This window comes from Phodopus roborovskii, unplaced genomic scaffold (genome assembly GCF_943737965.1).
Source record: "Phodopus roborovskii unplaced genomic scaffold, PHOROB, whole genome shotgun sequence".
In the NCBI taxonomy this organism is placed as follows: domain Eukaryota; kingdom Metazoa; phylum Chordata; class Mammalia; order Rodentia; family Cricetidae; genus Phodopus; species Phodopus roborovskii.
Genome location: NW_026126567.1, coordinates 1,028,868 through 1,042,210, shown reverse-complemented (window position 1 = coordinate 1,042,210; position 13,343 = coordinate 1,028,868). Strand labels below are relative to the sequence as shown.

At 44.8% G+C, this 13,343-nt stretch overlaps 2 protein-coding genes across 2 annotated transcripts in view; one reads left to right on the top strand and one right to left on the bottom strand.

Moving 5' to 3' along the window:
• Psca (prostate stem cell antigen) overlaps positions 1-13,343 on the top strand; it is a 1,185,392-nt gene that overhangs the window by 352,681 nt on the left and 819,368 nt on the right. The gene's annotated exons all lie outside the window — the stretch shown is intronic.
• The window catches only part of LOC127235226 (maestro heat-like repeat family member 5), a 62,290-nt gene that overhangs the window by 38,483 nt on the left and 10,464 nt on the right, over positions 1-13,343 (bottom strand). Inside the window, exon 5 of the mRNA XM_051202465.1 lies at positions 13,085-13,213. Within this exon, the coding sequence (XP_051058422.1) occupies positions 13,085-13,213 (129 nt within the window). The remainder of the gene's footprint in view (positions 1-13,084; positions 13,214-13,343) is intronic.

The following is a 13,343-nucleotide window of genomic DNA, read 5'->3' as shown; positions in this document are numbered from 1 at the left end:
TGAACTCAGAACCAGGAGAGGATATGGCGTCCCTGGAGGCCTAAAGCAGTTGGTGGTGTGACAACATACACCTTTGTTTTAATTCCTGGTTCCTTGCTCACAGGCCCCTCCCCAAGGTAGGGCACAAAATCTAGAATTATCTTCCTTGTCCTAGCTAGCTCTCTATTGCTGTGATAAACACCATGAGCAAAGCACTCGGAGAGGAAAGGGTTTATTTTACCTTGTAGGCTACAGTTTGCCATGTAGGCAAACCAAAGTAGGAACTCCAGGCAGGAGGTTGAAACAGAAACCATGGGAAAATACTGCTTGTTGGCCTTCTCCTAGGTTCACAGACAGCTACCTCACTTATATATATAGTCCAGACCCACCTGCCTAATATGGTACCGCCCAGAGTGGGCTAAGCCCTCCTCCGACAGCACGTAAGCCAGTTTCTCAACTGAGGTCCCTGTTCCCAGGAGTGTCACGTTAACAGCAAGGATGAAGCATCACATCCTCAGGGCAGGTTATAGAAATCCTTGTTTTCCCTGCTGTCCGTTTTGTCTTGGAGCAGGCCATAGAGACCTTCAGACCTGCCTAGTCCCATGGTGGGTCATATGACCCTCCTTACAGAGAGTTTCTGTCCAATGCCCTGGAGGGAGGAATGCTGCACACGCATGTTCATGAATGTGCATGCGCGCGCGCACGCTCACACACACACACACACACACACACACACACACACACACACAGAGGCCAGGAAGTCTGAGCAGACAGCCCTTGATTGCTCCCCCTGCTAGACCATTGCACATGAAATAGAGTCTGGGAACCAGAAAGGTCAGAGTTCGCACGCAGAGCATCCTTGATAGCTCAACACAGAGATGTTCCTGGAGGTTGGGAAAGGGCAAGGGTGCCTACTTCCTTCTCCATACCCCTTTTCATGCATTTTTCATCTGCATGCTTTGCGATATCTTTTGTAAAAAAAAAAAAAAAAAAAAAAAGAATGTGCTTGACAGTGTCTTCCCCTGAGTTCTCTTAGCTGCTTTAGGAGATGAAGCAAAGACGTGGAGGTGCTTGTGGGCGTTCCGATCTGTGACTGTTGGCCAGGGGAGTGGGCATGCATGACAGCTTGGGTTGTGACAGTATCTAAAGGAGGCAGGCAGCCTGGGAACTTAGCTCCAGCCTGTGTACATGGATGCCACCTCCAGGTAGAGAGTGTCAGAGCGAGCCTCCATGGTTTGAGGGTTATCCTGCTGCTGGCTACAGCCACAGAGTTGCTTGATGCTGGAGCCACCCACATCTCTCCAAGGTCACAGACCACTGCAGTGACTGATGTAGGAAAGTACAGACAAGATGCTGGCTTTCCTCAACACCCAGGGAGGAATTTTGTGGAAAAAAAAAATAAAACTTGGAAGAGACAAATATCCCAACAGATGAGCAAATCACAGCTCAGAAACATAAGAAACATGAAACAAAACAAAACAAAGCATTGTAACTCCTCCAAAAGACTATGCCTCTTTAATTACTAAATCAAAGATATGGAAATAGCTGATATGCCAAAGTATTAGTCAAAAATACTAAGTGGCATCAAAGTGGATTCAAACAAGCAGATCAAGAAGTAAGAAGAAACCTCAGAACCTGGGCAAGAAAGTCAGCAACACCAAGGAATTCGACAAGAAAGCTGAACATCTGAAAGCAGCAAACAAGACAACAGTTGAACAGAGGAGCTGGAAATGAAAAGCTTGGCGTATCAAACACAGCGCACGGAAAAGGAAGAACCACCAACAGGGTTAGGGCAAGCAGTGGGAAAAATACTAGGAATTTAACCCGAGGGTGAGGAGATATTGTACTCAGAGACTAGTAAAAGAAATAAACATACATGGCCACAGCTTGTGGGAATTCTGAGGCACAATCACAGAACCAAATGTGAGAACCCATGGGTCAAAAAAGGACCAGAATACAAACGGAAGGCACAGAAAACCTATTCAGTGAGGAAGACAGCAGAAAACTCCCAAATCCAGGGAAAGAGAGGGCATCCATGGATGAGTATAATTTAGAACCCCAAGTAGACATGACTAGGAAAGAATAACTCAGTGCTATTATAGTTAAAAAGCCAGGAGTACAAAACAAAGATACAGTGCTGAGTACTCAAGGGAAAAACACCAAATCAAAGACCACCTGATCAGACCAACACCAGATTTCTCAGGGCAGAAGCATCAAACTCCTTTTTTTTAAGCTTTGAGAATAAATAGCTGCCAACCAAGATTGCCATACCAACCCATTCTACCTTTAAAAATAAAGACTTTCCAACATAAACAGAAACCAAAGGAATTCAATGACTACTAGGTAGTGTTGCAGAAGATACCCAAAGAAGATGGTCACAGATCCAGGAGCTCAGAATAGGATCAATTTCCTCAGAGAAATAGGTGAACAAATGATAAGTAGGAAGTGATCAAACATGCCCAGCTTAGCGAACAAGCAAAGCTCTGAGATGAATAAGGGAGAAGAAAAAAACGCTGCTTACACCAAATACAACGACAAAAAGCCAAGCTGCAGGAATCAAAAAATACATCTCAATAATAAACTAAATACGAATGGTTTCAATTCTCCAATTAAAAGACACAGACTTGTTGATTGGATTTACAAACAAGACTCATTTGTTGCCTGTAAGACACATACTCTTCTTAAAGATAGCGTGGCCAAGTTGAGAACACTGACAAGTGTTCAGAGTTCACATTATGGTTAAGTCCATCCTGGCGGGAGAGCCTGCAAAAGCTAGAGTCATTGACTTCCTTTTGCTGATAATTATTTTTATGCATATGTGAATGATACTGATTTAAGAAATATTAAATTTCTCTTCTCTCTCTCTCTTTCTCTCTTTCTCTCTTTTTCGCTCTGTATATGTGAAAATCAGAAAGGGGAGATGTATTCAACATGGCCATAATGGGAATAGCAATTCCATTCAGTTTTTTTTCTTTGCTTTTGTTTGTTTGTGTTTTGAAACAAGGTTTCTCTGTGTGACCCTAGCTGTCGTGGAATTTGCTCTCAGGGATCCACCTGAGAGACCAGACTGCCTCTGCTTCCCAAGTACAGGGATTAAAGTAAGCACCGCCACTACCTGGCTCCATTAAGTTTAAAAGTGAGACTCACTGTCAAAGAGTTCAAAAGACTTAATTTCATAATCAGTGAGGAAGAAGAGAAGGCAAGGCTATACTACAGTCCCATGGTGTTGGCTGACTTATACTAGAGCTGTTATGTTTTCTCTAGTAGATATGTGTATGTAAAATATGAACACCACACTTCCATAAACAAGGCAACATTTCATGGCTGAATCACTTCTGACAAATTAATTTATGATGTTTTCAAAAGTTAAATTTAAAATGTTAAGTCTGAGATACAGAAAGCCCAAGCAAGCAATCTAAGAAACAAAGTAGTCTTGTTGGAAAAAAGGAGAAAGAAAGAGAGACATACTGGTCAAGACACACACAGACTAAAAGCCAAAGGGCAGAGGGTAACACACCACAGCAGTAGAAACCCAAAGCAAGCAGGAACAGCTATAACTGCATCTACTCACGGGACTTTCTTCAAAACAGATTCCATTTTTAGTTCATAAAGCAAGGCAGGACGTACAGACAAGCCCAAAATAAATATTTTATCTTATCAGACCATAATAGAACAAAACTAGAAATAAATATATTTTAAAAAGACTATAGAAGCTACACAAAAATACTGTGGTTAAATGGTACACTCCTGAAGGAGTTGCTGAAGAGATTGTGGAGGAAATTTTAAAATTCCTAAAAGAAGAAGGAAAACATGGCTTCCCGGAATGCAGTGAAAGTGCTTCTGAAAGGGAAGTTCACGAGTGAGCACTTACATTAAAACAACCACAGACAGAAAGAGGAATAGCCACACAGTGGTGACGAGATGGGATAAATGTCATGGGATGTTTAAAAACACCAAAAATAATTAGTCTGCTGGTGAGTTGGCTCTTTGAAAAGATACACAGTATCATACGCACTGTGTAAGGGGCACAGAGGCCTCTGTGCTGGCAGATGCCCGCATTAGGGGAGCCTGGAATGTGTTGTTCTTTCAAGGGAAAGAATTTAGAACTTGTTTTGTGCCCACACTTCTGGAGCCGACGTGCTTTCTAGCCTGGCGACCTTTGAGAAATCTATGTGGCGGGGGACTGTCCTGGCAGCAGCCCGTCCTTCGGACTTGTTTTTTTCCCAGTAAATCTGAAGAACCCATTTTTACGGAAGATGACGACACACACACTTTACAGAAAGTTTTGATGTAGTCACATCAGATCTGTATGTACCTTGCTTTGCTTCTCAGAGAAATTTGGGTGTGCTTTGCTGTTCACTTGGGATTTACTTAATCGTCACAAAAATAGTTTTCGCCAGATTGTGCTGTTCTTAAATAAGCCTGAAATAAACCACTTGGGGGGTCAGACTACTCTAGTTTGAACCAACACTGGATACTGTGTTTTGAGCTGAACTGCCTTCTTGCCTTGTTCTGCTGCTATGAAGGTTGCAGAGGCCCTTGTGACTCAGCAAAACTAACCAAAGAAGAGGAGAAGATGCAACTAAAAAACTATAGATGAAAAGCGGAGGTGGAGGGTGGGAGCAGACATTTTAACAGATACCAACAAAATCCAGAGGGTCATTAGAGAATACTTGAGAAGACAAGGATGAATTCCTAGGAAGACATGACCTGACAAAGCTAAACCAAGTGGCCAGAAAGAACCTAAACAGATGCATACCGAGCAGTGAGGGCGGGAAAGTATTGAGGAGTCTCGTAACAAAGGACTCTCAGACCTGGACGGACCTTTAAAGAATAAACATCAGGGCTCCTCAAATCATGCCATTCCATAGAAGGAGAGAGAATACCCCAATCTCATTCTACCAAGCCAGGATTATCCTGGTGCCTGAACTAGTTACTTTTCCACAATGCTGTGACACAATATCTGATGGAAACAACCAACTCAAGGGAAGGTGGGTTGACTTTGGTTCAGTTTGAGAGGGCATGGTACCCTTGTGGTGGGGAAAGCATGGCAGAACACGTGGATTTTCTCATATTGGAGATGGAGAGAGCTTGAGCTTCCACTACCTGCAAAGCCTGCTCGCCAGTGGCCTCTTTTCTATAACATGGCCCCACCTCATAAAGGCCACACAAAATAGAGCCACAATCTAGGGTCTAGGTGTTCAACACATGAGCCTGTGAGGAACATTTCACACTCAAACGGTAACAATACTTAAATCAGATAAAGGCATACAGAGAGGGGAGGGGGAGGGGAGAGGAAGATACAGACTGATTTCCCAAATGAATATAGAAACTCTCAATGAAATACTATTAGACCAAATTCAAGAACACATTAAAATCATTGTGTGGCTTGAATGAGATCGGCCCCCAAAGGTTTATATTCTTGAAAGCTCTGTTCCTGGATGGTGGACTGTAGGGAAGGAATAGGTGTGGCCTTGTTGGGGTAGGTGTGGCCTTGCTGGAGAAGTGTGCCATTGGGGATGAGCTTTGATGTTTCAAAAGCTCACACCAGGTCCAGTATCTCTCTCTCTCCCTCTCCCTCTCTCTCTCTCTCTCTCTCTCTCTCTCTCTCTCTCTCTCTCTGTGTGTGTGTGTGTGTGTGTGTGTATGTGTGTGTGTCTGCCACCTGTGGATTAGGACATAGAACTCTCAGCTACTTCTCCAGCACCATGCCTGCATTCTGGTCAGTTTCCCCATCTTATGATGACAACGGACTAATCCTCTGAAACTGTAAGCAAGCTTCCAAATAAGCACATTCTTTTATAAGCATTGCTTTGGTCATGGCGTCTCTCCACAACAACAGAACAGTGAGTTAGATAGAGGTTGGTACGGGAGAGTGGTGTGTTGTTGTGATAGGCCTGATCATTTTGTCTGCAGGAATATGGAAGATATTGGAATTTTGGACTGGAAAGTGGCCGAACTGTTACATGGACTTACTGGGCCATCCTAACAAGAACATGGAAGACAGTGGTAGACAGTGGTGCTGAGGGTGATGTAGAGAGTTGGGGCCCAGCTCAGGACGTTTCAGAGAATAATAGTACAGACCATTCTTGTGATATTTTGGCAAAGAATTTTGGCTGCCTTTTGCCCTTGTCCTGAAATTATACTGGAGGCTAAATTGGGGAGTTTTGGGTTAATGTCATTGGCAGAGGAGATTTCAAGACACTAGTATAGATTGATCACTCTTACCCAGATCTATAATGAAAAAGAGCAAAAGAAATAGAAAATGCACAATGAAGTGTAATATTGGAGTGAAGTCCTATGCTCAAGGCAATAAAAATTTTAAAGAAAAGAGTGATGCTAGATGAAATAAAAAGTGTGGTGACCCCAGGGCAAGATCCCATCTGGGTAAGCTTCCAGTTTGTGAGGAGGAAGGAAAGGAATGCTCACACAGCAAAGGAAAACAACAACAGAGGAAAGATGATGCAAATGTAATTCAAGGAGGGGTTCAGGTTCCAGCCCCAGCACTAGAAGAACTTGGCAACTTTGTCCATGCGTTTCTGGCTCTAGAGTACAGAATACAGGAAATTGTGGAATTTGCCTCTCTAGTTAAGAAAGCTGCTGAAAGTCAGGCGTGTGTCAGGGGAGGCCCTGCATGGACACCTGGAGAGGCCATTGTGTGACGCTATGAAGGTGAACCCTGGATTACACTGGAGATGTTGGACACACCTGAGCTGTGGTAATACCTGCCTGGGAGGACTCCAGCCCAATAGCAAGAGAAGTGTGTGGCAGTCAACAAAGCTGGAAGGAGTAGGGGCTCTGAAGAGCGCTTTGACATTGGTTTTGATCTCGCTTTGGTCCAGTATTTCCTCATTGTGCTTTCTTTCCTTCATTTTGGGATGGTAGTGCCTATTCTGTGCCGTTGCACGTTGGAAGTATGCAATCCGCTACTTATTTTTAAAACGGGATTGCAGATGAGAAGTTGCCTTAAGTCTGGGAAGAGACTTCGGACTTGTAAGCAGTCTTGAGACTGTGAAAGACTCTGGGAACTTTTGAAATCGGACTGAATGCATTTGTATCATGATATGGCTGTAAACCTATGGGGATCAGGCAGTGAAATGTGGTTTGAATGAGATTGGCCCCCAACATGTTCATATATTTGCAGGCTTGGTTTTCAGTTGGCAGACTACTGGGAAGGATGAGAAGGTGTGGCCTTGTTGGAGGAGGTGTGCTGCTGGGGGTGGGTTTTGAGGTTTCAAAAGCCCATTCCAGGGCCAGTCTGTCTGTTGCCTGTGTATCAGGATGCCAAGTGCTCAGTCCCTTCTCCCACACCATGCCTGCCTTCCTGCCACCATGCTCCTTGTCATGATGGTAACAGACTAACCCTCTGAAACTGTAAGCAAGCCCCTAATTGAATGCTTTTTCAAAAATAAGAGTTTCCTGGTCATGGTGTGTCTTCCCAGCAGCAGAACAGTAACCAAGACAACAATACCCCATAATCAAGTTTCATAGTCAAGTTTCACTTCAGAGATGGAAGGATAGTTTAATATATGGAAATCAATAGTCTATAGGCTATAAACAGAATCAGGGATGGAAATTACACGATCACATGAATAGATGCAGAAAAGACAACTGATAACGTTCACATCCCTTCATAATAAAAGCTCTGAAGACGGTAGGACTAAGAGGGGGCGTGCCTCAACACGACACAGGCAATGCATGCAGAGCCTAGAGCTAACATTCAGTAAATGAAGACAACGCAGAGCATTTCCATTAAAATCAGGAACAAGATAAACATGTCTACTTTTTTGCACTTGTATCTAATACAGAGCTTGAATGACTTGTTAGTGTACAAAGACAAGATAAAGAAACAGAAGTGACACAGAGAGGAAATTAAGAACTCACATTATCTCCATTCTATTTGCATATGACATGACTCTACACTAAAGACCCTAAGAACTCTACTAGAAAACTCTTAAATCTGACAAACCCTTGACAAAATGGCAGGACACATACAAAGCCAACATACAAAACCCAGCAGTTTCCTGTTTATCAGTAATGCCCTTATATTGATAAGGCACATGCTAAGAAAGAAACCAAGGGAACAAATCCTATTCACAGTAGCCTCGAAAACAAACATAAACCCAGCAAAGGACTTGAGAGACTTGTATCATGGAAACTTTGAAACAGTGCATAAGAATTTAAAGAAGGCATGCCTTCCACTGTTAATGGGTTGGCGGGATTACTATGATGAAAATGGTTATATTACTAAAAGTGCTCTCCAGATTCAATACAGTCCCTACCAAAAGTACTGATGTTCTTCACAGGAAGAGACACCATCCTTAAATTAATATGGAATTGCCAAAGACGCTGAGTACCAAAGCAACCCTAAGCAGTGTTAGCAATGCTGGAATATCATCCTCATCTCAAACCATACCACAGGGCCTCAGCAACAATACTAGTGTGGTTCTGACGTAAAACCAGACAAACAAACCAAAGGAGTAGAGTCTCCAGAAATAAACCCACGCAGCTATCTATAGCCTTTTGGCTTACAACAAATATGCCAATATACATATACATATACATACATACATACATACATACATACATATGAGAAATGATGTCTTTCTACAAATGGTGTTGGGAAAAGCTAGATCACTATCTCTCACCCTTGTATGAAAATCAATTCATGATGGACCAATAGAAGAAACACTTCGAGATATGGGCATTGACACAAAAACAGATCTAAATCTCAAGGGGGGGTAAGAGATAGTTTATTCTAGAGCCATATGGGTGATCATGGCTGTGGAAACTTGATTTAGGTTACTCCAAATCCCATGTCCCAATGAGGCAGCATTTTAATGGACTTTTTATAGTGACAGAATAAAGGAAAGTCATAGTCTTTGTGGGTTTGTGGGTACAGCAAGAAGGTTGACTAAGCAAGATGGGGCGCTGCTTTAGTGGGAAGCTAGGGTTTTGGTAAGTTAATACATAGTGGAAGTTCTTTTTTTTTAATGTTAGGATATTAGGTCTGTTAGTGATGGAGCATTTTCTGACACAGAGAACCCAAAATAAACTGTAATTAGGCTTTGGGTCTGTATCATTCCATCCTCTACAACACATGGCTGTAGTTCTAGTCAGCTTATCAACCTTTGCAGGCACAGCTTCTTTCCAGGTATCCTCACTCACATAGCAGAGGCAAGTGCTTTCTGAAAAGGACTCTAATAGCTCAGGAAAGCAACTGCAAAAATTGACAAATGGGATTGCATGAAATGAAAAAGCTTTGGCACAGCAAAAGAAACAATTACCAGGGTGAAAAGTCAGCTCACAGGATGGGGAAAATCATTGGTAGCTATTCATCTACAGGGGATTAATATCGAGATCATTTAAGGGGCTAAGAAAATTAAATACCAAAAGACAAATCGTGCAATAATGAATTGAACAGGCAGTTTTGAAAAGCAGTAGTACAAATGGTCGATAAGCATATGAAAAAAAAAATGTTCAGCATCCTTAGTGGTCCGGGAAACCCAAGTCAGAACTGCACTGACATTCTTTCCTATCAACCCATGAAGAATGGCTGTGTTCTAGTTTGCTTTTCTTGTTGCTGTGGTGAAGCAATCATTGACTGAAATCAATTTAGACCAGGAAAGGGTTTATTTGGCTTGTACTCCTAGGTCATGACACATTACTGAGGGAGGCCAGGACAGAAGCTGAAGCAGAAACCATGAGGAGCATCACCTGCTTTATTCTCCCACCTCCGCCCAGCCATCTTTCTGCCTAGGGATGGCACTGCCCATAGCGGGCTGTGTCTTTCTACATCAATGAACAATCAAATCAATGTCCCGTAAACATGCCCTCAGACCCCCTTTCCAGACAACTCTAGCTTATGTCAAGGTGACAATAAAACCTAACCAGTGCAGGGTACCATCAAGAAAACAGGTCCTGGTGTGTGTGGGTGGTGTTGGAGGTGGGGCTTACGCAGTGTTGGGGGTGGGGCTTACGCAGCGTTGGTGCGAATGTAAAGCTGTGCTTGTGTAGCACCTGTTGAAATCCGTGGGATGACTCCTCAAACGAGTGAAAGCTAGGTGAGCCTGCCACACCCTCCATCTTTACCATTCCCAGTCACGCGCACATCCCGTGTTTACGCGGCACTGCCTGAGATAGCCAAGGTATGGACACTCAGCGTTGTTCTCCATCGGAAGATGAACAGATTGAGAAAATGTGGCATAAACAGACAATGGAGCTTTATTCAGACATATGAAGGATGAATTTTTCCAGTTTTCACTTTTTTTTTTCAGGAAAATGGATGGAACAGGAGATCAAATAAAATAAGCCAGATGGAGAAAGAAGAATATCGCCTGTTCCATTTTATATGTGGAGTCTAGATTGGAAAACACACACACACACACACACACACACACACACACACACACACACACACACACACACACACACACACCAAAAAAAAAATATCTGATAATGGGCAGGAGACTACTTGGGGAGAGAAAGCCGATTAGTGGGAGTTGGACAGGAAAGAATAACAGGGATTAACAAAAACTCCCAGTGCAGAAAGATGAAGTAGGAGAGGAGGGGAGCAGAGAGGAGAGAGAGTACTGTCCCAGCACTAACACAGCAGAGGGTCGGCACCATCAGCAGAGGGTGCTGAGCAGTTTGCTAGAATCAAAGAACGCTGGTGACAGACTGACGGCTGAATAAAAATGGCCCCCAAAGGACCACAGGGGATGGCACTATTAGGAGGTGTGGCCTTACTGGAGTAGTTGTGTCCATGACCGTAGTAGTTCTGTGATTAGACTCAGTGTACTGTGTGGAAGTCTAGAGCATTCAAGGCAAAGCCACGCCAGCCAGATGGCTCTGGATTTTAACAACCACATGGAGGGCACAAAGACCAGACGAGAGTGGTTCTCAGTCTATGGTGGAAGAGAATGGAGAGATTCTTAGGAACAGAGAACCCAAATTTGTACCTTACAAATGTCCTTGGTGAGCAAGCTGCCAGGCAGTGTGTGAGTGTAACTTAAGAACAGATGGGGGAGAAGTTGGCTTTAACGAGGCATTAATGAGGAAGGGACAGGAACCTCGAGAGCCAGGGCCACCCCAGGACACCGCCTGGGCATTGATAGTATGAATCCATGATAAGATCTGATACTGTCACTGTCCTGGAACAACCCTGTAGTGCAGAGGTGGAGGCACATCTGGGTGTGTTCAGAGGCAGAAAATGCAGAGTGGCCTTGTCCGCCCCTGCTCCCCCATGCCCACACTTAGCTTGCCAAACCCCGGCCTCATATCAGACAGCCTCAGGAGGGATCTTATCCACTCCAAGGAGGTGGAAGCCAGACCATGCCGCAAGCTGACCCAGAGCCTTCACAATGGTCTTGTAGCTGCATGTGTGTGGTCTTTTTGTGTGCTTGCGTGTTTTCTTGCAATTTCTTGAGATGAGGCCTTACTCCATAGCTCAGGCTGGCTGGGAACACACTGTGTGGTCCAGGTTGGCCTCAAACTCATGGTGATCCTCCTGCCTCTGCCTCTTTTATACTGGCATTACAGGCACTGCCTGTCTTGGCTTTGCTGTGCAGCTCTTCAGTGTGTCCAATATCTTTCACAATGATGAAACAATGAAAAAATACTCGAAAAAGAGGATGAGACAGACACAGCCTTTGCTTCCCGTTTTCCTCGGCACGTAGAGGCTGCTCAGACTTCAGTGGGTACCAGGCAGCTCATCAAGTCTGCTATCTACCAGGACTGGGGCATAAGAACCTCTTGGTGGGGCAGATGCCCCTATTCCTGTGATAATAACCACCTGGTAAGCCAGTTGAGCACAGGGCTGTGCAAACCACTCACATTCCGATGGGTATGAACATTGTATTGCAGTTAGATTATAATTCTGCAACCATGGGCCCTGGCCAACCTGTTTCTCATTAGTGGCCCGGGGCTATCTCCACCATACTCAGAGTCTCTTAGTCAGAACCTTCCTCAGTCCACCCCCTGCCCTTGTGTGGGAATGGCTTCCACAGCCCTGTATGGCATTGTGCTGGGCCATGGTTTTGATGTAGCCATGGGGATGGTATTACAAACTTTCCCCCTATGACATTAGCCTTCTGAGCTCTTCTGTGTGATACAGATAGGGCAACAAGCCTGGTCTCACATATAGAAGGCTAGAGCTTGGACTGTGGTACGCCTTGGTGACAGTCACTGTTCCCTGAACACCATTTATACCATGTGTGGAGAGTAGTTCAACACAGGGGTTCCCAGAGCTGGGGGGATCTGGAGAAACAATCTGTTCCAGGCCTCTGGAGGCCATTATGGCCTACATGCTGGTGGAGGAGGGCCATTGAGATCTCTGGTTCTTCCCTGGTTTAGTGGGCTGGGATGGTTGAGTCCCTAGGCCATCAAGCAGGAACCCAAGAGGAAGGAGCTGAAGTTGAGTTAGGGCCTGAGGAGTGGGTGAGACTGGCAAAGGCCTTCCAGATGCTAGTGTATGGGCATCAGGGAAGAGATGGTGTATGGGCGCCAGGGAAGAGATGGTGTATGGGCATCAGGGAAGAGATGGTGTATGGGCATCAGGGAAGAGATGGTGTATGGGCATCAGGGAAGAGATGGTGTATGGGCATCAGGGAAGAGATGGTGTATGGGCATTAGGGAAGAGATGGTGTATGGGCATTAGGGAAGAGATGGTTATGGGTATCAGGGAAGAGATGGTGTATGGGCATCAGGGAAGAGATGGTGTATGGGCATCAGGGAAGAGATGGTGTATGGACGCCAGGGAAGAGATGGTGTATGGACGCCAGGGAAGAGATGGTGTATGGGTATCAGGGAAGAGATGGTGTATGGGTATCAGGGAAGAGATGGTGTATGGGCGCCAGGGAAGGGACAGTGAGGAGGAGACATTCTGAGAGAGATGGGGTTGCAGCCAGATGGTTGGTTCCTGCATATGAGCCCTGGGGCCCTAGTGTAGCAGGGCCCTGCACAAAGAGGCTACTTCAAGGATGCAAACATACAGAAAACACCCAGGAAAGCTCAGAAACCCTGTGTGCCCATGTGCTTTGAACCTCCGGGCAACTGACTCAATCCCTTGGGGGAAGCGGTCTGGGTGCCAGTGCGGGAGACTTACTGTGGACTTGGTCATGTGCTCCAAGGCCAGCTGCATGAAGTCCCTCTGCCATTTCTCCTCCAAGACATCACGGACTCCAATGACAGCCTGCAGGACTTGGAAGAGTCGGAATCTGTGCCGGCTGGAGATCTGGAGGACAGAGGTTATGTTGGACTGTGGTTTCTGACAGTGCAGGGGATGCCAAGGTGAACACTGCGGGGGTGTGCAAGGAGGCTTGGAGGGAGGGATTACAAGTGGACACATTAATTTGGCAATTCTT